The sequence below is a fragment of the Pristiophorus japonicus genome, chromosome 7, assembly GCF_044704955.1.
Source record: "Pristiophorus japonicus isolate sPriJap1 chromosome 7, sPriJap1.hap1, whole genome shotgun sequence".
Lineage (NCBI taxonomy): Eukaryota > Metazoa > Chordata > Chondrichthyes > Pristiophoridae > Pristiophorus > Pristiophorus japonicus.
In genome coordinates, this window is record NC_091983.1 from 196,755,244 (window position 1) to 196,782,765 (window position 27,522).

Genomic DNA, 27,522 nt, shown 5'->3' on the forward strand with positions numbered 1-27,522 from the left:
TCTTCAAGTAATGGGAACTCGTACAAACGGAGTTCCCATTTTTAATCAGTGAGAATACTGCGTAGTGATTGGTGGTCCAGGCCCACGTGACAATATTATTTTTTAAGTACCTCATTTAAATTTATCCTTTTTAACAGCAGAGTTCTCCATTAAGAATAAAAGTGCACGTACCTGAAAGACATCTTCCCGCGCGCTGCGCAGCGAATCTAGGCCTCCGACCGGGATCCTATGTTCCTCAGGGACCACCAGCTACTTTCATAGATTTTTTTAGGGTCGGAGGTGTTCGTATGAAGGAAGCCTCCGACTGCAATTTCCCTCCCAATAAAAGCCCATACATTTAACTAATCAATTTCAATAAAATTTATTAAAGAAATTCATATCATATATAGTAATGGAAAAGCTAAAGAAAATGTCACAGAATTCCAAAATGACCATCCTAGTCCATAATGCCGGTTCCCAAACTCAATACTTGTAGCACTGTAAGTGGGGCTTAAGGGCTTATATTGAACTAGTCTGTTATAAACTTGGAAAGTGAGAACCTAAGTGAATAGACTTTCAAACTGAAAAAATAATGCACTTTTATTCTTAAAGGAGAACTCTACTCTGCTGTTAAAAAGGATAAATTTAAATTAGGTACTTAAAAAATAATATTGTTTATTGGCACAGTACTGCACTAACGCACCATGGCTGTGGCATGCTAGAATGTGCTAAGTTTCCAATCTCAATCAGAATGGAGGTCAGGCACATCAGCCCAGGAGGCAAGGAAAAAATATTAGATGGCAAATTGTCCCAGCCTGCTCTTTGTGCTTGACAGCAGCAGTAAGAGACCAGTGAGTGGGTTGCCTTCCTGTTTGACCACCTTTGACAAGGAATGGCATGTGGTCTGTATAAACCTAAAAATAAAGGGAAGAGATGAAAAACATTGAAACAGGGAATCGTCTGACACATTATGTTCTGAACCACTCTGGATAAATGTTTGATTTCTTCACCATCTAAGCTTCTCCTACCTGCTATGCATTCTGGAAGGGTAAGAATGGCATCCCAATGGCTAACCTGTGCTCTGCATCCACAGAACATTCCACAAAATTGTGCTTTTTTAGAATTTACCATTTTAAAAATTAGATAGAGTTCCCTTTATAGCTTAAAGGTGAAGGAGCTTACTCAAAGCAGTCAGAAAAATATTTCGCCACCATATCTAAGATATTACAGCAATGGTTTGTTTTTGTATCATTTCCTGAAGATTGCTTGGACGGACAATTAACAGCAAACAATATGGCAACTTTCAGGAGTATCAGTCAATTCTCACATCAGTGAAACTAAATGGTACCAAGGCAAAATATGTTTAGTTTTCTGGCTTAATTAAAGCCCACATTTATCCCACAGTGCATAACTGAAACAAAACTATTCAGCAAAGCACAAATCAATGAATTGCAATCGGCAAGAGTTAGTAGAGCTAGTATATACAGAAGAAACTTAAGTTACATTCACAGCAATAAGATTTTAGGTTTTGTGGTCCAGTACATTTTTCAGGTACAGTATAAACAATACACATTTTAATACAATGACTTGGATACAGATTTTATAATCACAAAAACAGTTTAATTTCAAACAACCACAAATAACTTGTCTAAATATCTATAGCATAGGTCTATTTATAATTTGACCTGCAAAGTTTTTGATTCGGTTCATGTTATGAACACATCAAACCTAATTTTAGTTCAATTACATAAATATAGTGAGATGCTGTTTGCAACCTCACTGATTCTTTTCAGTGGCCTAAAAAGTTACGGCCAGTGTCACCAATACAGAAGCTGTTCTATGCTAATACTTATACATTTGAATGTTGTTCACATATTGTAAGTTTACACTGCCCAGAGTACCTTTTGTTCTGATTGAAGTTTGTGTCTAGGCTGGTGACAAGGTTAACATTCATTTGCTAACCGTATCAATAAATCCTTAGAGGATCGGTGGAGCATCAAAGTGAAAATGAGTTTAATATTGAAGTTTATTCAGAGAATACTTTGAACAAAGAATTTTTCTCGGGTGTCTTCACCCGATTTGTTAGTGTCTTAGAAATTGACAAACTTTTCCCAAGAGTCTTTTGTTCAACTTTAATTTGCATAAGTTTCCACACATTATAATACTAATGACATGAATGGCTGTGTCATGTTGAGGACAGCACAGAAATACTGAAATGGGAAATTTTGCATGCCTTTTCCACAACACTTGTCTCACACAGCAGCAATTCGAATAAAACAATCCCCAATGTACCCGTTTAGAAATGCCATCCAGCATTCTAAAAGTTAGAAATACTTAAAACTGTGAACAGTGTATCTTTCAAAGTGGTGTATTCTACAGACCAATTATTGGAAACAAAATGTTTTTTCTACCCTGGCCTTTTTAATACGCTCTCAAGTATTATTTAAAAAATAACTAACTATAGAAAAATGGCTTTTTAATTTGCTTAGTGCTGTAGTTTTCTTTTTAAAAAAGGTGAGTTTAACCACTTTATCAGAAAAATTCCAACTCTACTAATTACTTTTCTATAAGTGGATCGCAGAGGCTTTCCTGTTTCCTCTACCCCCACCACCAAAAAAGGTCTGTTAAATAGACATACTATATACCTACTTAACATTTTAGCAATGTCCAGATTTGTTCTCAAATCAAAGCACCATTAAATTTCCATCAGGACACTAGCAGTAAATCAAGTATTGCCCAAGATCCTCATGCCCTCTCACCTTGCACACATGAATCTGAATGTACTTAATGCACGAGAAACTTTGGCAAAGGTGACTAGCTTCCGCGAGCTTCCTGAAGCAGATTAGATTGTCCAGGACATGCTATGCTTTATTTTTACCATAATGTTTAGATTAACTTTTAAGAATAAAATAAAATCTGTGCTATAAGGGTAAAAGTCAGTGGGGTAGATTTTGATTTTTGGGCGGTCGACTGTTGGAGTGTGCCAGCCAGCCCCCTGTTCTAGCATCAAAGAGGCTGGAGCCATTGAGGCCCCAGCTTGATTTGGTGCTTGCCGAGCCACAGGTATCAAATGGGGATTGCGATGCAATTCAACAGATTCAGGCAAGGTAAGTCCTGGAGGGAGGAGCATGATTGCGGTGGTTGGGGGAGCCCAGTACAGCAGTGGCCCATATTATTTTTGTGGGGCCTGGAGGAGCAATCATGCTCCTTCTGACTACACAAAAATAATTTAAAACATAGCTTTTTGGGGCCTCTTCAGTTGTACCGCCAGACAAATTGGTCAGAGTGCTTGGCATTCGTTCCAACCAGTATGCACACCATAGGACCCTGATTTGCATATCAAAAGGGCCCATCACATGAAACAAGTGGTCGCTTTGGTTGCCCAGCAGTAGGCCCCTGTAAACATGGCAGCGGCCAGAGTGTTGGTATTAACCGGGCCTTTTGAGTGTGTTAAAATCATTGCTGAAGTTGACATAAATCTGCCAAATGGAATCAGATGCAGAGCACGACTGCTATCCCGTCACAGCCACCATTATCCAGTGGGATGGACTTCGCAGATTCCAGCTATGCATTCCTACCCCACTGTAAACTCTCCTTATCGCCCAAGTACAGGTAGCAAATGATACGACAGATGAAGGGATTCTACATTCTCCATTGCATCTGTCACTCTACTGGATGTGGAGGGATCTGGTTAGATTCTAGAAATGATTACCAAATTTATTAACAGAAAATAATAGTCTTTAAAAACAATGTCCTCACATGGAAGAAGGATACATTAAATTTATATTTAAAATATAAATAAATAGATCTCCTTTTAATTATGTGATATGTTTTCCAAATTCCTTTAAAGCACTTTGTATTTGGTAGAAATTATGGCTGTTTAGATATTTATTTTTGGTTGATTTTTTTGGTACATGCTCTTTTTGATGTTGATATTTGGAGTAAGAATAGGGTACAACAACTCAGTGTTGGCTGAGAAGTGTCACAAAGATCAGTTTTCCCATGGGTATTACAAACACAATGAGGCATGTGCTAACCAAATAGATTTTTTGAAGAGCTATTTTCAATGATAGATTGAGTGCACATCTGTTTTCCGATTGGGAAGGGCTTCATTCGTTGTACAACATGGACACTTTAAAGACATTATCACCTATCAGCAATCACCTACACTTTACTGTCTATGTACATGCCCTAAAGGTGTACAATATTGCTAGAGGTGTTGCGTAGTGGTAAAAGTCTACAGTGTATAAATTTAATGTGATTTTTAAGCACTATTTGCATCAATGCTATGTTTTGCACTGGGACAACAGTGAAGTAGAACAGTATCCAAATCTGCATTTGTTTGCTACTGGTTAAATGAGCTGCACGATGTGACCAAATCTAGAGATATATTGTTATTCCATTTTTAGTACTAGTATGTGCTATCGCCTACTAATAGTAAAATGTTATCGATCCAATTAATGATATTATTAGGGTTTTCATCCCTTAGAACTGTAAACTCAGCACGTAAATCCCAATAGAAGTAACTGTATTGCCCTGTCTCAGCTGCCGCCTCCACCTGCCATTGCATGTTGTGTCAGTTCCAGTATAACCGCTCAACACTATCCCAGAAACCAGTGTATCAGTAATGCTCTATCTACATATCGCACAAGTCCAATCTCTTTAAATATGTGACCAGCTGAAACAGGTCTCACAAACACGACACTCTGATTTCCTCCATCATTTGGCATGGCAATGGAAAAACAGGTAACTGCTGAAGTGACACCTGTATGCCCGCCTGCGAACAACTGGATAATATAGGAGTACCAATAACACCAGCGAGGTGGTATTGTTTAATTCAGATCACCCCTGCCAGCCCTCCTTCCCCCAAGGTATAACAAGGGCATTGACTTCTTCATAGGCTGTTAAACAATACAGCCATGGGTTCAAATAAGTGTTTAAGTACTCAAAAGTAGGGACTGTGGACAAAGTTCCAAATTAGATTCTCAGTTAGCTGGAAGCTTGCTCACCATCTTTCAACTTGAACATTAAGGGAAAATGACCAAAATCAGGGACACTTTAGGAGCTCTTGCATTATGGTTGTGCCATTCGGTTCCGCAAGCATGTTCCTTGCACTCCTGGCCAAAAACCAAGTGTAAATCGACCAGGACTCTCCAAGACTGGTGGCCTGGAAAACCTACCAAAAAATGGGTATTTCCAGCAGCTGCTCCTAACAAGTTTCTGCAGTTTTACATTTGTTTTTTTAACCATCTGAACGACATCTGTGCTTGGGCAACCCAGCAGCACTGGCATGGGTCTCGAGCAATATATCAGTGCCCATTATTTTACTATATGTAGCGCATGAATATTATTTTCACTATTTAAATTAATTGCCAATAAGTTTAACACATTGTTATGGGTTCCACAAATCAAAGTTTGAGTTCAACGAGCTTTCTGCTAGTTTCTTTGTGTGCCTCTTAACTGGAAGGATTTCCTGGGGCAGAACACTAATTAACAAATTAAGGTTAAATTCTTTCATACATTGTAAAAACACAGTTGATCTTTGCAAGTCTACTAACAGTTGACATTGTAGTACCCTTAGAGGTAGCTACAGTCTGTAATCTCCTGCCTTCCTGATTACAGAGGGCAGTGTGGATGCAGGAGAAAGGACATGGCTAACTTTGGGGCAGATTAAAAAAAAAATGAAAAAGATTTTGTTTGAAAAAGTGTTTTGATTGGAGGATAAACCTCAAAAAGTTATTGAACCCAGCTTATGACAGATATTGCTGCACGGTTTGCTATTTTTATTGCTGGCACAAATTTGGTTGTGTTCAACTAAAAATAATTTTACGTCCGTGTCATGACTGAGTGATGGGGTGTAGGTTCAATTCTGGCTGATGCACTCAGTTCTCGTTCTACATAAGAACATAAGAATTAGGAACAGGAGTAGGCCATCTAGCCCCTCGAGCCTGCTCCGCCATTCAATAAGATCATGGCTGATCTGGCCGTGGACTCAGCTCCACTTATCCGCCCGCTCCCCGTAACCCTTAATTCCCTTATTGGTTAAAAATCTATCTATCTGTGATGCATGGTGTTATGGGTTAACTGTCAAGCAAAGACCAGGCATTTCCTCACCAGGAAGGAAGGGCAACAGAAGGTTAATCATGTGTAGGCCATATGTTCTAATGCTGGTTAGTGGAGAACTTTTGCCCAAAGTTGGTATATGATCCAGGGTGACTAGAAAATGAGGAAAACATCAGAGGGAGTCTTGCCCTCAAATATATACATTTAAATTTTGATGCAAATGGGTCAGTCCTGGCAAAAATATGACACTAACAACAATAAAAATACAAAGACCGTGTTTCTTATGTCTATGTTTATAGTGATTAATATTTGTTGTTAAAGATGTAGATAATGGGTGAGGATCAAGTCCAACTATTAGGTTCTCTACAGTGGATTGGTTGTAGTCGATATGGCAATATTAATTGAACTAACTCTAAATTGTAGTTTTTTTTGTTGGTCAATATGCTGATAGCAGCTTGTCTGATACATGATTTGTGCAACAAATGCAACAAAATTAGTCTTAGCTTCCTCCCCAAAAAACACATTTCTCATCATCCAGTTCTGATTAATGTTATAGAAGACCTTAAATAATTACCTGTCAGTATTTTCTTAGCAGCCCTAGTGGGTCAAAATTGAAGAGTAGATTTTTACCAGAAGAGACAGTTGCTAAGAATATAAAATGCAGCCTACTGTAGGCTAGGAGTTAGACTGTTATCAGTCAATATTCATTTTGCAGTTAAATTCCAATATATGTAAATCAGCATGCACAATAATTCACATGAAGTTGTTCTCTTGCTGTCTAACAAGACTAATTCTTGACCACTATTATTAACTAGATTAGGGACAAACTACTAAAAATCATATTGGGATCTACTTTATATATTTTGTTTGTATAGGTGCCAAACTGCTTCTATACTTTTGTTAGTTCACAGATTTAAGATATTAGTATCTAATCAGTACCAGCACTGTAACACCTGCCCGTTTCAAGGCTTTGTGATGAATAAATGCACTTTACAACTTTGTTAAATGTTCAATCAGATTCTGTTCTTCCTTTGACTTCTCTATACCATCGATAATATAATCTTGTTTCTCAATACGCGCCGTAGCAGCACTGCTACGTCCTCCACGTGACGAGGCTACTTTGGCTTTGTCTTGTTTATATTTTCTTTGCAATTCTGCAGCATCCTCAAAGGTCTGGGTCAGAGGTCTCCCGAGGGTTTCCGGGAGCATCAGGGTCAACAAGCCAGTCAGAAAGGACATAACTCCAACAATCAGCTGCCACAAAAGGTTGGAGAAGATATTAGTATTTATCAAATGATTACTGTTAAATTTATTGCATATTTGAAATCTTAAAATGAAATCCAGTACCATCACACTTATATTTATTGGCCTCATTGTGTTTGTTTATCATTACAAAAGGAATATGAAGCAATAGTAAAACATTAAGAATGCCCGCTAACATAAAAAAATGTAGAAGCAACACAAATATAACAAGCTAGACTAGCAGCACACTGTAGTGTAATTAATATCCCACAGCATCAGGAACAAATTTTGGAACAATAAAAGTCCATTCAGCCTACTAAACCGATTCTTTCCAATTAAACATCGGCAATTTGCACTGTCATGGACTCTCCAACTTAATTGCTCAAAAGGAGAAATGCAGAATCCTCCCTCACCTCTGAGGACAATCAAGCAAAATAAAACCTCCCAAAATATCAATCTAAAGTTATTCAATACTGACCGGTTATATTCCACAGATTATGTTGATATGATCCCAACGTGATTTGCAATTTTGCAAGGTCAGTTTCTAATATAAATGTGCAACAGGAATGTGTAATGGGAAAAGTTGGCATAAAAATGTGACTCTTAAATAAGAATCTTATTACCTGTGGTAGAAAGATCCACACTGATGAAAGGAGAACACAAAAAGGCGCCACTGTGCTTCCAACACGGGCCATCATACTTCCGCTACCGACAGCTAGAGAACTGAAAGAAAACATTTTTCACCATTCCTTAGAAGCTCTTATCCAGAATAATTAAACAGAGGTTAAACAGTGACATCTGGAATTTCCACAGGGGTTTGCTGGTGGGAGATCAGTAGAACCCTTGGAGAAATAGATGTTTAAGCCAGTTCTCTAGGGGATCCGCCCATCTCCCATCCAAGTTACGGCAGGAAATTGGGAGAACCCTGCAGAAATTTCCCGTCCTTTGCGCTCCGGGTTTCATGCCGGAAGGGCGCTGTTCAGATCTCTTGCACCCCGGCGCGATCCTCTGGTCCGTTTTTGTGGCGGCGCTGAGCAGCACCTCCAGAAAGAGCTGTGCAATGTCTCTCCTTGCAACACCGGTAGTACTTTGGACTTTTGCCCGATCCGTATGACCACAATGACCGCCTAGGAATCAGTGTGGTCCAGCCATGCCGGCGGCGGTGAGTAAGGTAAAGTACTCCGAAGGTAAGTGCGAGTGTTTGTTCTTTTAATTTTTTTTAGCGATTTGTGTTGTGGTGACGTGGGCAATGTTTTGGGAATGGTTTTGTGGGTTTTTTTTTTTAAAAAGGGTCTCTTCCCCTCTCCCCTCAAACCTCTCTCGGAGTGCAGATGGCCCAGCACTTTAGTTTGCGAGTTTCCCATCCTTGCACCACAAAAAGTGTACAACGCCTCCCTGACCCTGGCAGGGCCCAGATGCCGAAACTTCCTTACCAGAGCGCAAACTATTCCCGGCCGGTAACTTTCCCGCCCCGCCTCCGTTTGAAAACAAAAAAGCCTAATATCCAGCCCCACATCTGTTATCATAGTCTGTAACTGCATTTCCATAACCATGCCCCTCAACTGGGTACCTGTGTATACTAAGTTTCAGCAAAAAAATGATAGTAAATGATTCATAATTTACTCCTCATCGACATGTAACCTTAACTCTGTTTCTCTCTCCACAGATGCTGCCTGACCTGATGAATATTTCCAGCATTTTCAGTTTTATTTCAGATTTCCAGCATCTGCATTATTTTGCTGTTGTCCTGATAAGAGGATTCTAGCCACAAAGATCACTGCAGCGTGGAAGTCTGAAGACTAGCATTACTTCATTGTTGAGGGATATACTTTACCCCGTTTGCTAACTTAGCAACAAAAAAGATCTGAATATAAAGTGGGCTCTAAATTTTATTACTCATGTCTACTTTTTTTTGTTAAAATTATTGGGAGAGCAAAACATAGCTCTAATTGTCTATAGAAGATATTGCATAATAAGAATATTTGGGAAAAAGAAAAAAAAAAGTTGAATTAAAACAAGTCCATTCCTTTTTTTTGGAACAGGTCAAATCTATTTATCTATCTAAATATAATTCTTTGATTTTTTTCACTTTCCAGAAACACAACCAGTCTTCTGTTCAACCCATTTACACACTTAGCCCTTCCCTGTTAACTAATAGTCCCCATTCTTGCACAATCCTTGTTCGGGTGATGTAGTGGTGCAGTATGTTGGAACATCAGGATGCTGTGCTATGATACAACAATGGGAGAAGGGACTTGATATCTCTTGCTGTGAAGAATATGATAGCAAGAGGTATCAAGTTCTGCAAAATATTTGGTAAAAAGGAACTTGTATTTATATAGTGCCTTTCATTGTCTCAGGCATTTCAAAGCACTTTACACCCAATATTATACTTTTTGAAGTGTAGTCACTGTTGTAATGTAGGGAAACGAGGCAGCCAATATACTCACAAAAAGGCCCCACTAACAGCAACAAAATAATGACTAGATAATCTGTTTTAGTGATGTTGGTTGAGGGATAAACATTGATCAGGACACTGGTGAGAACACCTCTGCGCTTCTTCGAATAATGCCATAGGAGGGGAGATGGGGCCTCGGTTTAAGGTCTCATCAAAAGGCGGCACCTTTCATAATGCAGCATTCCCTCAGTACTGCACTGAAATGTCAGTCTAGATTGTGTGCTCAAGTGGGACTATAACTCATAACCTTCTGACAGTGGCAAATGCTACCACTGAGCCTAGGTTGACACCTTCAAAATTGCTAATGGTAAGACCAGGCAGCACAAAGCTGGAAACTTGAAGCATTCATTTATGAGGCTACTGGCCACCAGAATCTGCTATTTGGGTATCACTATTACGCTGAATCCGGGAGATCATAACAAATGTTCACATATGTGCCAAGAAAGTTTAAATAGGGGCTAATTTTAATTTCCATTTTGCCAATTTGTGGGATGTAACTTAGTGGGAAATTTGATGTAGGTCCATTCCGCCTTGCTTTTGCCCATTTCCAAGCATGAAAAATCTTGACAGGAACCTCTCACTCATTGAGATTGAGTCACTCAGATAGCAGATTCTTGTGACTAGTAGCCTCATAAATTAATAATTCTAGCTCCTCGGGGAACTTTGTGCTTCATGGAATTAAAAGCAAGTCTGGGTGATATTGAACTTCCTAAAGTTCCAGCGTGCAGTATGCACAGTGCTGTTCCTGCCCATACATATTGACCGTCCAGGGTCACTGGACACTAAGCTGTACACATAAGGAGGTTTAAAAGGAGCTTAGTAAGAAAATCAGTGAACTATCTTCAAGCCAGCTGCAGTGTTCTTTGTTCTTTTTCTGCTGCCAATTAGCTTTTCAGGAGCTTTTGCGGAAATTATTCTCCATTCAACATTTTATTTCAACAGACTAACAAATCAAGTATATTCCATAGAAACTCATGGCATGGTAAATAGCGTAGCTTAATTCTTATAGGGTAACCCAACTCAAAGCATTTGAGTCCTATATTTTGTGTCACATACCGTATTATAGTAGGGTACAGCTCAGCAGTGTACAGGTAAATCAGTCCAAATGCCACAGCTATGGAAAACTTTCCAATCATGCTGACAGTGATAGACAGAGCCTCAATGTCCTGTATAAATAGAAAAGATTAACTCAGTGTCACTTTCCCTAAAACATTACCTGAAATTAATTTTGACTGACAACTTCCTCATCTTAATCATAATGGGAACGGTAGCATAGTGGTTAAGTTAGGGAACTAGTAATCTAGAGGCCTGGACTAATGATCCAGAGACGCGAGTTCAAATCCCACCATGGCAGCTGTGGAATTTAAATTCTATTAATTGAATAAAAAGCTAGTACAGGCATCAATAATGTTGACCATAAAACCGTAAAAACCGATCTGGTTCACTAATGTCCTTTAGGGAAGGAAATCTGCCGTCCTTACCTGGTCTGGCCTATATGTGATTCCAGACCCACAGTAATGTGGTCGACTCTTAACTGCCCTCTGAAATGGCCTAGTAAGCCACTCAATTGTAAAAAAAGCGCTACAATAAGAATAAAACTGGATGAACCTCGGCACCGGACACTACAACGGCACATCCAGCCCAGTAGACCCTGCAAAGTCTTCCTCACCAACATCTGGGGACTTAGGACAAAAATATGAGAGCTGTCCCACAGACTAGTCAAGCAACAGCCTGACACAGTCATACTCACAGAATCATACCTTTCAGCCAATGTCCCAAACTCCTCCAACACCATTGACCTTGTCCTCACCAATCTATCTGTCCATGACAGCATTAGTATCAGTGAAAACGCACTGTCCTTGTGTTGTGTGGTACGACCACTGTGCTAAATGGGATAGATTCAGAACAGATCTAGCAGCTCAAAACAGGGCTTCCATGAGGCACTGTGGGCCATCAGCAGCAGCAGAATTGTATTCCATGACAATCTGTAATCTCATGGTCCGGCATAATCCCTCGCTCGACCATTACCATCAAGCCAGGGGACCAACCCTGGTTCAATGAGGAGTGTAGAAGAGCATGCCACGAGCAGCACCAGGCATACCTATAAATGACTTGTCAACCTGGGGAAGCTGCAACACAGGACTACATGTATGCTAAAAAGTGGAAGCAGTATGCTTTAGAAACATAGAAAATAGGTGCAGGAGTAGGCCATTCGGCCCTTCTAGACAGGGCTAAGCAATCCCACAATCAACAGATCAAAGTCCTGCCACATCCAATCGTGAATAATGATGGACCATTAAACTATTAACAGGAGGAGGAGGCTGCATGAATATCCCCATCCTCAATGATAGTAGCACGTAAGTGCAAAAGACAGGGCTGAAGCGTTTGCAATGATCTTCAGCCAGGAGGCCTGAGTGGATGAGGTCTCCTCCTGAGGTCCCCTACCATCACAGAAGCCAGTCTTCAGCCAATTCGATTCACTACACATAATATCAAGAAGTGACTGAGCGCACTGGATATAGCAAAGGCTATGGGCCCCAACAACATCCCGGCTGTGGTGCTTATAGATTTGTACTTCAGATCTAGCTGCTCCTCTAGCCAAGCTGATCCAGTACAGCTACGACACTGGCATCTATCTGACAATATGGAAAACTGCCCAGGTATGTCCTGTCCACAAAAAGCAGGGCAAATCCAATCTGGTCAGTTACCACCCCATCAGACTAATCTCAGCAGAGGAAATGCTGCAAGGACACCCTCAAAGCCTCCTCAAAAAAGTGCAACATTCCCATCAACACCTGGGAATCCTTGGCCCAAGATCGTCTAAAGTGGAGGAAAAGCATTTGCGAAAGAGCTGAACACCTCAAGTCTCTTCGCCAAGAGCAAGCTGAAGCTGAGCGTCAACAGCGGAAGGAACGCGTGGCAACCCAGGCATCCCAACCTCCTGTTCCCCCAACCACCTGTGACAGAGACTGTAGGTCATGCACTGGACTCTTCAGTCACCTGAGAACTCATTTTTAATGTGGAAGCAAGTCATCCTCAACTCCGAGGGACTGCCTATGGTGAGTCTACTCTCAATCATCAGCAAAGTGATGGAAGGTGTTGTCACCAGTGCTATCAAGCGACACTTACCCACCAATAACCTGCTCACCAATGCCACCAGGGCCACTCAGCTCCAGACCTCATTACAGCCTTGGTCCAAACATGGACAAAAGAGCTGAATTCCGGAGGTGAGGCGAGAGTGACTGCCCTTAACATCAAGTCAGCATTTGACTGTGTGGCATCAAGGAGCCCTGGTAAAATTGAAGTCAATGGGAATCAGGGGGAAAACACTCCACTGGCTGGAATCATACCTAGCACAAAGGAAGATGGTTGTGGTGGTTGGAGGTCAATCATCACAGCCCCAGAGCATCGCTGCAGGAGTTCCTCAGGGCAGTGTGCTAGGCCCAAACATCTTCAATGACCTTCCCTCCATCATAAGGTCAGAAGTGGGGAAGTTTGCTGATGACTGCACAGTGTTCAGTGCCATTCACAAATCCTCATATAATGAAGTTGTCCATGCCCACATGCAGCAAGACCTGGAAGACATCAAGGCTTGGGCTGATAAGTGGCAAGTAACATTTGCGCCACAGAAGTGTCAGGCAATGACTATCCCAACAAGCGAGAGTCCAACCACCGCCCCTTGACATTCAACGGCATTACCATCGCCGAATCCCACACCATCAACATCCTGGGAGTCACCATTGACCAGAAACTTAACTGGACTAGCCACATAAATACTGTGGCAACAAGAGCAGGTCAGAGGCTGGGTGTTCTGTGGAGAGTGTCTCATCTCCTGATTCCCCAAAGCCTTTCCACCATCTACAAAGCACAAGTCATGAGTGTGATGGAATACTCTCCACTTGCCTAGATGAGTGCAGCCACACCAAGAAGCTCAACACGATCCAGGAGAAAGCAGCCCGCTTGATTGGCATCTGATCCACCACCTTATACATTCACTCGCTGCACCACCAGTGTATCATGCTGCACTCTATGTGCCATCTAAAAGATGATGCAGCAACTTGCCAAGACTTCTTCAGCAACATCTCCCAAACCCGCGACCTCTACCTCTAGAAGGGCAAGGGCAGCAGGGGCACGGGAACACTATCACCTGCAAGTTCCCCTCCAAACCATACAACATCCTGTCTTGGAAATATATCACCATTCCTTCATCAGCGCTGGGTCAAAATCCTAGAACTCCCTCCTTAACAGTACAGTGGGAGTACCTTTACCACATGGACTGCAGCGGTTCAAGAAGGCGGATCAACAACACATTCTCAAGGGCAATTAGGGATGGGCAATAAATGCTGGCCTTGCCAGCGACGCCCACATCCCATGAACGAATAAAAAACATTAAACAATTAACGGGAGGAGAAAGCTGCATGAATATCCCCATCCTCAATGATGGCGGAGCCCTGCACGCAAGTACAAAAGACAAGGCTGAAGCGTTTGCAACCATCTTCAGCCAGAAGTGCCGAGTGGATGATCCATATCAGCCTCCTCCTGAGGTCCCCACCATCACAGAAACTAGTCTTCAGCCAATTCGATTCACTCCACCTGATATTAAGAAACGGCTGAGCGCACTGGATACAGCAAAGGCTGTGGTCCCCGACAACATCCCGGTTGTTGTGCTGAAGACTTGCGCTCCAGAATTAGGCGCGCCTCTAGCCAAGCTGTTCCAGTACAGCTACAACACTGACATCTATCCGACAATGTGGAAAACTGCCCAGGTGATGTCCTGTGCACAAAAAGCAGGACAAATCCAATGCAGCCAATTACCGCCCCATCACTCTACTCTCATCAGCAAAGTGATGGAAGATATTGTCAACAATGCTATCAAGCGGCACTTACCCACCAATAACCTGCTCACCGATGCCCAGTTTGGGTTCCACCAGGATCACTCGGCTCCAGACCTCATTACAGCCTTGTACAAAAGAGCTGAATTCCAGAGGTGAGGGGAGAGTGACTGCCCTTGATACCAAGACAGCATTTGACCGTGTGGCATCAAGGAGGCCTAGTGAAACTGAAGTATGGAAATCAGGGAGAACACTCTCCACTGGCTGGAGTCATACCTAGCACAAAGGAAGATGGTTGTGGTGGTTGCAGGTCAATCATCACAGCCCCAGGACATTGCAGCAGGAGTTCCTCAAGGCAGTGTTTTCAGCTGTCCCATGGCATTCAACAGCATTACCATCATCTTCCACCATCAACATCCTGGGAGTCACCATTGACCAGAAAGTTAACTGGACCAGCCACATAAATACTGTGGCAACAAGAGCAGGTCAGAGGCTGGGTATTCTGTGGAGAGTGTCTCACCTCCTGACTCCCCAAAGCCTTTCCACCATCTACAAGGTACAAATCAGGAGTGTGATGGAATACTCTCCCCACTTGCCTGGTTGAGTGCAGCTCCAACAACACTCAAGAAGCTCAATACTATCCAGTACAAAGCAGCCCGCTTGATTGGCACCCCATCTGCCTTCAACATTCACTTCCTGCACCACCGGTGTACCATGGCTGCAATGTGTGCCATCTAGAAGATGCACTGCAGCAACTCGCCAAGGCTTCTTTGGCAGCACCTCTCAAACCCACGACCTCTACCACATAGAAGGACAAGGGCAGCAGGAGCATGGGAATATCATCACCTGCAAGTTCCCCTCCAAGCCACACAACATCCCGACTTGGAAATATATCGCCATTCCTTCTTCGGCGCTGGGTCAAAATCCTGGAATTCCCTCCTTAATAGCACTGTGGGAGTACCTTCAACAGACGGACTGCAGCGGTTCAAAAAGGTGGCTCACCAAACATTCTCAAGGGAAATTAGGGATGGGCAATAAATGCTGGCCTTGCCAATGACGCCCACATCCCATGAACAAATTTAAAAAATAAGGTAAGTGACGATGGCAAGATATGTCTCCACATGAGAAAGATACTTACTAGACTATCAAGTATGAATTAATACCATAAACAAAGGGAACTGAATAACTCGGGTGATATTAACTGCCAAGGCTCATCTGCCTGGTGGTTGTCCACCCGAAAGCAGTGTGAAGTGGCACCTGCCCGTTAGGCGAGAATGGCAAGTCAGACAGCAGCAGCTGCTGCCAGGGATTGAAGGAACAGTCTCTGGCATTCAGATAAGTTGCACAAAGGTGGTTTCAGGAGGGCCTTGCAATCGTGACTAAACTTTCTTTGTGGGGCCCAGAGGAGCTGAAGCACTCCTGCTCCTTCTGACCACACAAGAATAGTTTTTAAAAAGTTTAACAACTTACTACTTGGGCCTTTTTTGCTCCCAGCTTCATCAATCAGGTTATATTGATGACAACGGAAATACAATTTCAGGTTTTCTTCAAAACTCAAAATAAGCCAATAAACAAGGCCACAATAAATAAGGCCTCATTCTTGTGCCAATTACTAGCTATTAACGACAGACATGACACACACTGGACTATGTGACATTGTACTAACTCCATGTATTAGACTGGAGCCTACTGCTCCATTGGACCACCACCATGGGTGTGTCTTAGTGGAGTTGACACACTTGGTTCTCGTTTCAAGTCAGAGGAGATAGCAAATATGTCAAGGTGTGAAACGGGCTGGTGATTGATTCATTATTGCCCATTTTAGGCTATCACAGAAGCTCTAAACATAAAATACAATGCTATGCAGGTATGTCTTAATAACACAAATTTTTGTAATTAGTGAGCCATTATTGAAATCGTTGGAACACAGCTTCAAAATGTTTGATTTCTGAGAATATAATTTTGTTAGCAATTTGTTAGTTACAGAGACATTTTTTGCTAAGAGGAATCCACTCACCCCAGTGTCTCTTTGCTGAGCATCTCGCTCCAAAGCTGGTGTAATTAATATCCACCAGTGTAGCATTGTGTTATATATGATTAGAGCTTCTGGTCAAAAAATAGGACTTGCATCCAAAGAGACGTTGGGACCACAATTTGCATATGCAAGGTGCCTAATGCTTGTTTCAGGTGGGTGCACTTGTGGGAGAGATTGGGTGGTGGGAGATTGTGACCCAAAATTGGTCTCCCCGACATTAATTTTAGGCCCAAAAAATGGGCAAGACGATGTCCAATTTCTTCTCCTCTGTTAAAGTTGCTTTCTATTAAAGTCAAAATTTCAGTCCCGGATTAGCTTTTGAGGAAAAGGAAATCTGAGAACCTCACCTGAGGAATCACCATGCTGAGAATACAGGCAATGCCTGTCAGGAAGAGGGATGGTGCTAATGTATTTCTTCTTCCCAGTCTGTCCATCACAAAACAAGCAACAATATAGGAAGGAATTTCCACTGCACCTGTGAATGGGTACACAGTTATAGATAATGCATTGGTCACATACTGCTAAGCAACTGGAGGAGTTATTTAATAAGTACACACAAAGTTCTTTTTAAAAGGTATTTTTTTCCTTTTTCCCCTTTTCTTAACCTGTCTATGCCACAGGTACATGATATTCTGAGGAAGATGAGGGTGCTCGGTGTTGATCCTTCCCTGTGGGTAATGCTCAGACACCCAATGTAGTACGGCTAGTATTGGTTAAACTGCTAAGAGGGATCACAACCACACACCTATGTCAAGATTAGGTTTTTTCAGTGGTAGCTTAGCGTTCAAACATGGAGACAGTTACATTTATCAACCATGTTCAAGTAAATATGACTGCTAAAGATTTTATTTGGGAGAGGAGAAAGGTGAAAAATACAAAACATAGTAAATAACTTGTTTTATGGTTAAGTAAACCAGTTTTGATCATATTCACAGATTTTACATGTGGTGCTAAGATAGATAATATAAATAAAAGGGATTCTGATGAAGGGTTCTCACCCTAATCATCAATAACCAGCCTTTTCTCCTTATAGATGCTGACTCATATGCGATTTATTTCAAGGATTTTCTGTTTGAAAGGCATCTAGAGTGCTTAGATAAGAAAGCTAGAATTAATCAAAGGAGTTAAGCTTGAAACAGTTGTGAAAAATGAAATGGAACAAGAAGTTGCATATTAGACAGCTGATCAGTGAGGCAAATTTTCTATATTTTAACAACTTTTTTTATCCTGGTATGCTAAAAAGCAATTGAAATTAAGGTTTGTAGTAAATACAAATATAAAATGTGTTTGTAAATAGTTCATGAAAGTCTAACAATCCAATTAGACAATGAATGCGCACTGTTCCTCAGCACCTGTATATTTTTAGAAATAAATCTGAACTACAAACTTGGGAATTCTTTGCCAATAGTGTTTGCATATGGTTTTACTGCTTCCATACTGAAGTACAGTACCTTGTTTACTTTGTATATTCATAAATGCTTAAGCCACTTTTATGATTATGCAACTTACAGGGGAACTTTTCCATTTTGGGAAAGAAATTGCTGCTGGCTGTAATGGAAACGGAAGCTTTGTGCTTATTGTGAGACCACTGACTGACCTCAGAGGACTTTCCAACATGGGCCTGATTTTATATACATTTCTGGTTTGGACTGAGTCTGGAAGAGCTCACTCTAAGCTGGGGAAGGTTGGAAACTACATGAACTACTGGTAACCTTAAAGGGGTACATGAATTGTTGCTGGGAAAAGGAGAGATGACTTTGGGTAGGAGCAGATCCTTTCCATTTTCAGAAGCCTGCTTGGAGGTGCTGGCAGAAGAAGTGTAGCAAAGGAGGATTGTCCCCTTTGACATCTCAGAGAACCTTCCTCTCAGAATCCATGCACAGGTTGTTTGGCTAGTGGATAGCTACCAGGATAAAAGCAGTCAGATGTCCAGGCAACCAGAAGGCAAATACAAAAAAAAACATTATTAGCCTCAGCAAGTCTGCCAAGGTAAAGCTAGCCCACACTACACCATATCATTTAGAAGGGGAAAATAATTCAGGCTACTATAGCAGCAGAATTACTGGGGGAGGGGGGAGGACCGTCTCCATTTTTCTCCCAGGAACCTCTGTCACCCATCACAAGCCCCAAGTTCGGCCTGCAGGTCTGTGTGGTTTCCACCTGCCTTCGGACCATGTATAATCGGCATTCCCCAGTTCCTAGCTCAGCCCCATTCCTGCCAAGTTGGCCACATCTTGACTACAACCCCACCAGTTGGCCAAACCTAGCTCCGCCACGAGGCCAGTATCAGACAGTTTCCTCTTAACCTGTTACTCCTTGACTGAAGCTGCAAACCCAGCCCTCAAAAAATAGCACTTTCCAAACTTCACAAGCATGCCTATACAGCTGGGCACAAGTTATTCCAGATGGGCCTGAACAGAGTAGAGAGAAATTGTTCCCATTGGCAGAAGGGTCAAGAACCAGAGGATACAGATTTAAGGTGATTGGCAAAAGAACCAAAGACAATGCAAGAAAATAATTTTTTATGCAGCGAGTGGTTGGGATCTGGAATGCACTACCTGAAAGGGTGGTGGAGGCAGACTCAATCTTATCTTTTAAAAGGGAGTTGGTTAAGTATCTGAAGGAAAAAAAATTGCAGGGCTACAGGGGAAGGGCAGGGGAGTGGGACTAGCTGAGAGTTGGCACGAGCTTGATGAGCCAAATAGCCTTCTTCCATTCTGTAACCATTCTATGATTTACAAATAACCTACATTATGAATGTTCAGTTACTCACACACTTATGATGCAGGGTGCCCACTTCATACCGACCCCTCCGTATGCTCCTCAATGTGTCAGCTTGGCTCAGTGGTAGCACTCTCACCTTTGAGTCAGAAAGTTGTGGCTTCAAGACCCACTCCAAGACATAATCTAGGCTGACACCAAGTCAGAAGTGCTGCGTTCTCAGAAGTGTGATTTTTTTAGATGAGACATTAAACAGATCTGTCCGTTCAGGTGGATGTAAAAGATCCCATGGCACTATTTAAAGAGCATGGAGTTCTCCTGCTGTCCTTGCCAAATATTTCTCACTCAGTCATCACCACCAAAACAGATGAACTGGTCATTCAGTTCATTTGCTGTTTGTAGGATTTTGCACAAAAGGTCTGTCAAATTTGCCTAAATAGTAACATTGACTGCATTTCAAAGATATTCCATTGCCTGTATAGTGTTTTGGGATGTCCCGAGGGTGTGATAATGTTTTATATAAATGCAAATTCTTTCGACCTTTAAAATTCCAACATCTCATCACTACTTCTCTACTTGCAGAATTAATTTGTGCAGAACACAAGCTGGAGATTTCCCGCAGTTTAGGTCCTTAATGAGAGTGAACGGGCCATACTAGATGTGGTGCTGCCAGAGAAAAGAGAGGGAGTGGGCCGTTGTAAAACTGGAGGACCCCCCCTCGTTCAGGACTAGTACAATCCTTTTCTTGTCTTTCATCCCCTCGTCATATGGTTAAAGCAAACCACCATGGCACACGCTGTTACCCATGTAGAAGTGTTTGAGTTTTTCTGTCAGCATTCCAGCATATTCTTCTGTTTCTCTGAAGAACAAGCCATAGGCTTTAGCAGCCCCTATGAGAAGCCAGCATTTTATATCACTTTATATCCATTCCATGTACCAGTACAGATATATCCACCCTGGGTGGGGAGGGAGGGAGGGGTTTGGGGGAGAAAGTCAAGTGAAATACTGAACACTAGTGAAGAAAAACAGGTGAAGGAGTGGAGTTTCAAACTAGATACTTTCCATCTAAAAATGCTAATAGATCAGCAGCAGGTGAGCAGAGGAACAGAATCCTGAGCTCATGTGCATTCGGCAGTTTAAGCGAAAAATGAGCCAGCACTTGTTTTGTTGCTTTGTTCAGTGGAAATGCATTTTAAAACTGCACCAGTAGGTAAAAGGGCTCCTTGTTCCAACTTGGTAGTAGAAAAATTAAAGAGTAAATTTAGTATATTGTACAATGACAACTTTTGGACTTGAGACCATGGGGGGGGGCGGGAGAAATTGCCCCCTTCTTTAAGGCACGTTAACGGGGCGGTAAGACCTTTGCAACCAGGGGCAGGTGGCGGGGCTGATCCATCCACTGCACTCCATGTTTCCGCCCCATTGTCGGCTGTGCGCTGACCCCTTTCGCCCGGCAGCGAACCTTTTCTCACCCCGCAGGGGAAATTAACCCGCGGGAGGTCGGCCGCCACCGGTCCGTGCCCGCAACAGCTTCGCGCAGTGGGAAGCTGCTGGTGGCTGGGCGGTACGGCCACTCTAAAAGGGGAGGGCGCACCGCCGGGCTGCCATTTTGTTTTAATTGTCGGCTGACTCCTGAGTTGGCTTGACAATGACGGCCGCTGGTTTGGCCGGGCTGACAACAGACAGTCCGGCACCCCTCTTGGGCGAACACCTTCCTGGTGGCCCAGTGGGCTCCACGTAGGCCTCGCAGCGTCCCTCCCCTTTAAGTGAAGGGGAGGGACGTTGTGACGTGTCATCACCGCACCCCCTCCCCCCCCCAACCAGATCCCGCCTCCAACAGTGTCCCAAAGCGCTGGGAGGCGGTGTCAGAGGTAAAGAGCTGAAATTCCCGGCTCCACCCTCAGACTCCCACCGGGCAGTAAATTTCTGCTTAAATTGAAGTGCCCTCCCCAATTTCTCGCTGAGGGCAATTACGGCCCCCATATTTCAAACCCGTTCAGCTCTTTAAAGGCGCCTTCTCATTTTTTTTTAGCATAGGTGGCAATAAAGAAATTGGATAGGATAAAAATAGATAAAGATAAAAGGTTGGCAGCTCTTAAAGTAGAAAAGTCACCTGATTCGAAAGGATACACCCTTGGTTGCTGAGGGAAGTGAGGGTGGAAATGGCAGAGGCTCTGGCCATATTGTTCTAATTCTCTTTAGATATGTGAGTGCTGCAGAGGATTGGAGGATTGAAAATGTTTCACCCCGGTTCAGAAAAGCGAGGGGGATAAACCCGGCAACGACAGGCCAGTCAGCTTAATGTCAGAGGTAAAGGAACTTTTAGAGACATTAATCTGGTTCAAAATTAATTGGCACTTGGAAAAATAAAAGGCAGCATGAATTTGTTAAAGGCATATCATGTTTGACTAACTTGATTGAGTTATTTGATGAAGTAGCGGAAAGGGTGGATGTGGGTAGTGCCGTTAATGTTGTGGGATGGACTTCCAAAAGATGTTTGACAAAGTACCACATAAAAGACTTATTAGCAAAATTAAAGCCCATGGGATTATAGGGACAGTGGCTGCTTGGATAAAAATTTGGCCAAGAAAGACTTACATTTATATAGCGCCTTTTACAGCCACTGGATGTTCTAAAGCACTTTATAGCCAATTAAGTACTTTCTGGAGTGTAGTCACTGTTGCAGTGTAGCAAACGCGGCAGCCAATTTGCACACAGCAAGTTCCCACAAGCAGCAATGTGATAACTAGATAATGGGCTGGATTTTAAGTTTTCGGGCTCAATTTGCGGTGGGGTGCAAAAGTTAGCGCCAGGATAACATTAGCGTCAGAGTGAGGAAGTTTCGCCGAAAGGAAGCCCTGGAGGAGCGTTGGCGTTAAGTCCAGGGTTGCACCACAGATGGTGTGCGCCGGAGGTGAAACTTCTGGTGCTGATGGAGGTGGCCATTTTGTGCATGCGCTTCCCCCACCCCCCGCTCTTCCTTCCACCGCCTGGTTTACGTTCCTGTCGCAAACGCTAATGCAGGGCACAGCAACGTCCTGCGCGCATGCACATTTAAACCAATGCACTTCAGCCATTTCTGCAGAAATGGAGGAGGAGGAGGGAAGGCAGCGTGCCAGGCGCTTCAGCCAGGAGGCCAATGAAGCATTGGTGGGGGCAGTGGAAAGGACATGGGCTCAACTTCATCTTCAGGGGGTGATCCAGACCGCTGCCTTTTATTTTTAAACGAATCTGGAAGGAGATTTCAGAAGAGGTCCCTGCCTCGGACACTGTGGCCAGGACTGGCACCCAGTGTAGAAAGAAGTTTAATGACCTCGCCAGAGTCGTAAGAGTACCATTTTAATTCATGCACTCCTCCATTACATCAAGGATAAATCTGAGACCTATGTGATTGACCTGATGCTTTTGGTACCTCTCAACACTCTGTGGGTTGCCTCACACAATGCATGACACAAAGGAAGGCTTAGTTCGCCACCGTATTTGCAATGATCTAACCGCATTATTAAGATCGCTCATTGCAATGCACTGAAACTGCTCCTATCGCTTTCTGAAAGATCTCATACACAACTCATCTTAGATGGCTCCACACTTCGATGACCTCCTGAGGAAGCACATGTAACATCAAAGGCCATTTAACAGAGGCCCCTAGTCCATTCAGAAGTATGGCATAAAGTGCTTTGGTGGCCATCTGTGCCACAAGAGCAGATGGGCCCTCTTGTAACCATTCCCATTTTCCTCTTTTCAGTCCAAGAAGTCACACAATCGGCGTGGTCCATCTCAGACCCTGCCACTGACAGATGTCGAGGAGAGTGGCAGCCCTCATCGGCGCCACAGGTCGGACACAGTTGCCGGGGGTGGTACTGAGCCCCCTTCGGGTAGTGAGGATAAGTAAATGGATCGCGTCACTCAAGACACTACATTGAGACATCTATTAGAGTAACGGTGGTCCTTCAAACCATGCGACTTTCTTCATGTCACCCTGCCCCCTCCCCTGCTGCTAACCACTCGTCTGTTGCTTTCTACTTCCAGATGACCAGCCACAGGCACTGCATTCCTCGAGGAAGCCCTCCACGTCAGACCATCGTCTGGAGGAGGAGGAAGAAGAGGACATGGATGAGCTACCTCATGCTCAGCATCCGAGGCCACCTGCTCCACCATCGGGACTCAGCTCTTCTGGGAACGACGCTCCGTTCTCGGGGTTTGAGGAGTGGGAGGCTCCTGGGCCCAGTCGTGTGCAGCAACACAGTGTTGGGGTGGAATCCCGCAGGCCAGCTTTCCAGAGGGTGAGTCGGCAAAGTCAGTCTGCTAACAAACTGGCAGACCAAGAACAGCATAGAAGTAAACCGTCAGCTCCTTGATGCATTGGGACAGATCCCCGCTAGCATCTACAAGCTCACTGTGACCTTACAGAGGTAGGGTCGAAGATTGTCGCTGCGAGCCGTGACTCCAGCGAGGCCATCATTGCCCACACTCAGAGGCTGGTGGCCTCTAGCGGTGGTAGTGGGGTTCCAGAGAGTTTGGCGCGTGGCCTTGAGCACGTTGCAGACTCGGGCACATCACAAGCACAAGCTCTGCTTCAGCTTACGCAGGTGATGCAGTCCATGCCTGCCTTCATACTCGCTGCGTTCCCCACTGTCCCATGGGAAAGTGACGGTCCTGAAGCAGGCCAGCAAAGTGGTCCTGTGCATCATGTTCCAGATGCTAAGGGCCAGCCCTGTCAGTGGCTGAGTGGCTCCAAGGAGATGGGAGATGGTGGCCTTCCTCTGGATGACTGCATTCCATTTCCCCCCACTCACCCGCCAACCAAGTACCTACAGCGGCTGACTGGAAATGCTGAGGAAGAGGCAAGCCAGTCGGGAGCTGGGCCTTCCAGGCCACAAGCTGGTCCAGTGCGTCCCCATGCACCGTCTCCAATGTCTAATGCCTCAAGACAGCAGCCCTCTCGCAGCCTTCCTGCGCGCCCTAGTGCCACATTGAGGAGGAGCAGTAGGCATGGGAGGGGGATGAAGGGAAGGGGGCAAATGAATATAGCCAATTGTGGGGCAGGCAACAATCTACAGTCCAGGATGCAGACTTTACTTTTGTTTTGATGAAACTGCAGGATGCAGCATTGATTTTTGTACTGATGTGACTGCAGGATGCAGTTATTCTGTGAAATGCCTGACTCGGTGACATCATTGCGGGCTTTGTTGGGGAGTGGTCAAGAATGTTACATTGTTGATGATATTTTTCCTTCACCTTAACCATTGCTGTCTAGTGGGGGAATAGTCAGCATGGTGGAATAGAGTGGCGAGGCAACGCTCAAACCTGCCGTTTAACCTTCAAGCAAAGCGTTCAATGATGAGCTGGTGACGTAAGGCTTTTGCAGCGGCCATATCTCCGCCCTGCCTTCCCTGTGATTGTGGTGGTGGTAGCATGGGTTCATCACCAGGCTCATCTTCCTCCTCCTCCTCCAGAAGTGGTCCTGCAATCCCCATTGTCATTATATTTTACATATTCCATAACCATTTGTAGAATGCCTGTTTCAGTTCAGAGTTGTGCGCCGCTGGCAGGCTGTATGTCTTCCTGTAGGAGCTAGCATATTTCTGTGGCCACTTCTTTTCTAAAGCGCAGCCTTCGAACGTACTGCGCAGAAATATGTATGTAGGATTGATGTTCCCTGTAAACCTGTAGCGGGTAAGGCCTCCTGCCTAAATGTCTGCGATCTCTTTGATTCCATTACAAACCATCATAAACCTCCTTCCAGCTTGAAGTCGTCTAGCAATAGCAGCCAGCAGAAATGGCTCCAGACCTAGCATGGCCCCCATTGTACTCACTTACTGACCTTAAAAACACATAAAAGTTCCAATTGCAAGTGTGCACTAACGCAACGTTCTGCTCGCAACCGTGGTAGTCAGTAACAACTGGGACATTACATTCTCCAGCATTCCTTTAAACATGGTGCCTATTGTGCCTGCTGCACCCTGGGGCCGCCTGGTTTTTCTGGTCGGGTACTGGGGCGGACGCTAAGTCAGGTGTTAGGGTTGTAAGTTCTGCCTGGGGCATTAGCATGGCATTGCACGACGATTGACGTCATCCGGACGGTCTAAATGGCAAGCGGGGCGCTAAGTTTTTGTGCCGCCGCAAAATCAGTGGTGAAACATCCACCCGGCGCTAAATCTTGTGCGCCCGGTTTGACGTCCAGAAACACCTTTTTGTACCCCACAGAGGCACTAAATGGGGTGAAAATTAACTGAAAATCCAGCCCAATGTTTTCGTTATGTTGATTGAGGGGTAAATATTGGCCAGTACATCGGGGATAACTCTTCTGACTCTTCTTCGAAATAGTGCCATGGGATCGTTTATGTCCACCTGAGAGAGCAGACGGGGCCCTTGGTTTAACGTCTCACCTGAAAGACGGCACCTCCGACAGTACAGAACTCCCTCAGTACTGCACTGGAGTGTCAACCTAGATTTTTGTGCTCGATGCTCTGGAGCGGACTTGAACATAAGAACATAAGAATTAGGAACAGGAGTAGGCCATCTAGCCCCTCGACCTGCTCCGCCATTCAACAAGATCATGGCTGATCTGGCCGTGGACTCAGCTCCACTTACCCGCCCGCTCCCCGTAACCCTTAATTCCCTTATTGGTTAAAAATCTATCTATCTGTGACTTGAATACATTCAATGAGCTAGCCTCAACTGCTTCCTTGGGCAGAGAATTCCACAGATTCACAACCCTCTGGGAGAAGAAATTCCTTCTCAACTCGGTTTTAAATTGGCTCACCCGTATTTTGAGGCTGTGCCCCCTAGTTCTAGTCTCCCCGACCAGTGGAAACAACCTCTCTGCCTCTATTTTGTCTATCCCTTTCATTATTTTAAATGTTTCTAGAAGATCACCCCTCATCCTTCTGAACTCCAACGAGTAAAGACCCAGTCTTCTCAATCTATCATCATAAGGTAACCCCCTCATCTCCGGAATCAGTCTAGTGAATCTGCACCCCCTCCAAAGCCAGTATATCCTTCCTTAAGTAAGGTGACCAAAACTGCACGCAGTACTCCAGGTGCGGCCTCACTAATACCCTATATAGTTGCAGCAGGACCCACAACCCACAACCTTCTGACTCAGAGGCGAGGGTACTAAGGACAGAAAGCAGCGAGTAGTGGTGAACGGTTGTTTTTCCAGCGTGAGGAAAATATGCAGTGGTGTCCCCCAGGAGTCGTTGTTGGGACCACTGCTCTTTTTGATCGATATTAATGACCTGGACTTAGGCATACAGGGCATCATTTTAAAGATTCCTGGTGACACCAAACTTGGAAAAGTAGTAAACAATGAAGAGGATAGTAACAGACTTCAGTGGGACATAGACTGGCTGGTGAAATGGGCAGACACGTGGCAGATGAAATTTAACACAGAAGTGTTAAGTGATTTATTTTAGTGGGAAGAATGAGGAGAAGCAATATAAATTAAATGGTACAATGTTAAAGTGGGCGCAGGAACAGGGAGACCTGGGGGTATATGTACACGTCTTTGAAGGTGGCAGGACAAGTTGATAAAGCTGTTAAAAAGGCATGCGGGATTCTTGGCTTTATAAGTAGAGATGTAGAGTACAAAAGCAAGGAAGTTATGCTAAACCTCTAAAAAACACTGGTTAGGCCCCAGCTGGAGTATTGTGGCCAAATCTGGGCACCACACTTTAGGAAGGATGTCAAGGCCTTGGAGAGGGTGCAGAGGAGATTTACTAGAATGCTACCAGAGATGAAACACTTCAGTTATGTGGAGAGGAAACTGGGTTTGTTCTCCTTAGAACAGAGAAGGTTAAGGGGAGATTTGATAGAGGTGTTCAAAATCTTGAATGGTTTTGACAGGGTAAATAAGGAGACATTGTTTCTGGTGGTAACCAGAGGATACAGATTTAAGGTACTTGGCAAAAGAACCAGAGGCAACATGATTAAAATGTTTTTACAGAGTTATGTTAATCTGGAATGTACGGCCTCAAAGGGTGGGGCAAGCAGGATCAATAACAATTTTCAAAAGAAAATTGGACAAATATTTGAAAAGAAAACATTTTCTGGTCTATGGGGAAAGAGCAGGGGTGTGGGACTAATTGAATAGCTTTTTCCAAACTGCTGGGACACGCATGATGGGCCGAATGGCCTTCTGTGCTGTATCATTCTATGATTTTTTGATTCTATGTGCAGACGCTGGCAAT

At 43.8% G+C, this 27,522-nt stretch overlaps 1 protein-coding gene and 1 long non-coding RNA gene across 6 annotated transcripts in view; one reads left to right on the forward strand and one right to left on the reverse strand.

The window, feature by feature from the left end:
* Positions 1-345: 345 nt before the first annotated feature.
* Positions 346-27,522, reverse strand: part of slc22a16 (solute carrier family 22 member 16) — a 115,824-nt gene continuing 88,647 nt past the window's right edge. For all 3 annotated transcript variants that reach the window (XM_070885680.1, XM_070885681.1, XM_070885679.1), the window contains 4 exons: positions 16,957-17,084; positions 10,799-10,908; positions 7,908-8,007; positions 346-7,296 (listed from right to left, as the gene is read on the reverse strand). In XM_070885680.1, coding sequence (XP_070741781.1) covers positions 7,033-7,296; positions 7,908-8,007; positions 10,799-10,908; positions 16,957-17,084 — 602 coding nt within the window. In that variant the 3' untranslated portion in view covers positions 346-7,032. The remainder of the gene's footprint in view (positions 7,297-7,907; positions 8,008-10,798; positions 10,909-16,956; positions 17,085-27,522) is intronic.
* The window catches only part of LOC139267406 (uncharacterized), a 34,382-nt gene continuing 28,017 nt past the window's right edge, over positions 21,158-27,522 (forward strand). For 2 of the 3 annotated variants that reach the window (XR_011593894.1, XR_011593895.1), the window contains exon 1: positions 22,107-23,613. This is a non-coding gene — a long non-coding RNA (uncharacterized lncRNA). Of the gene's footprint in view, positions 21,641-22,106; positions 23,614-27,522 lie in introns of those variants that run through there. The other variant, XR_011593896.1, reaches the window with a different exon arrangement.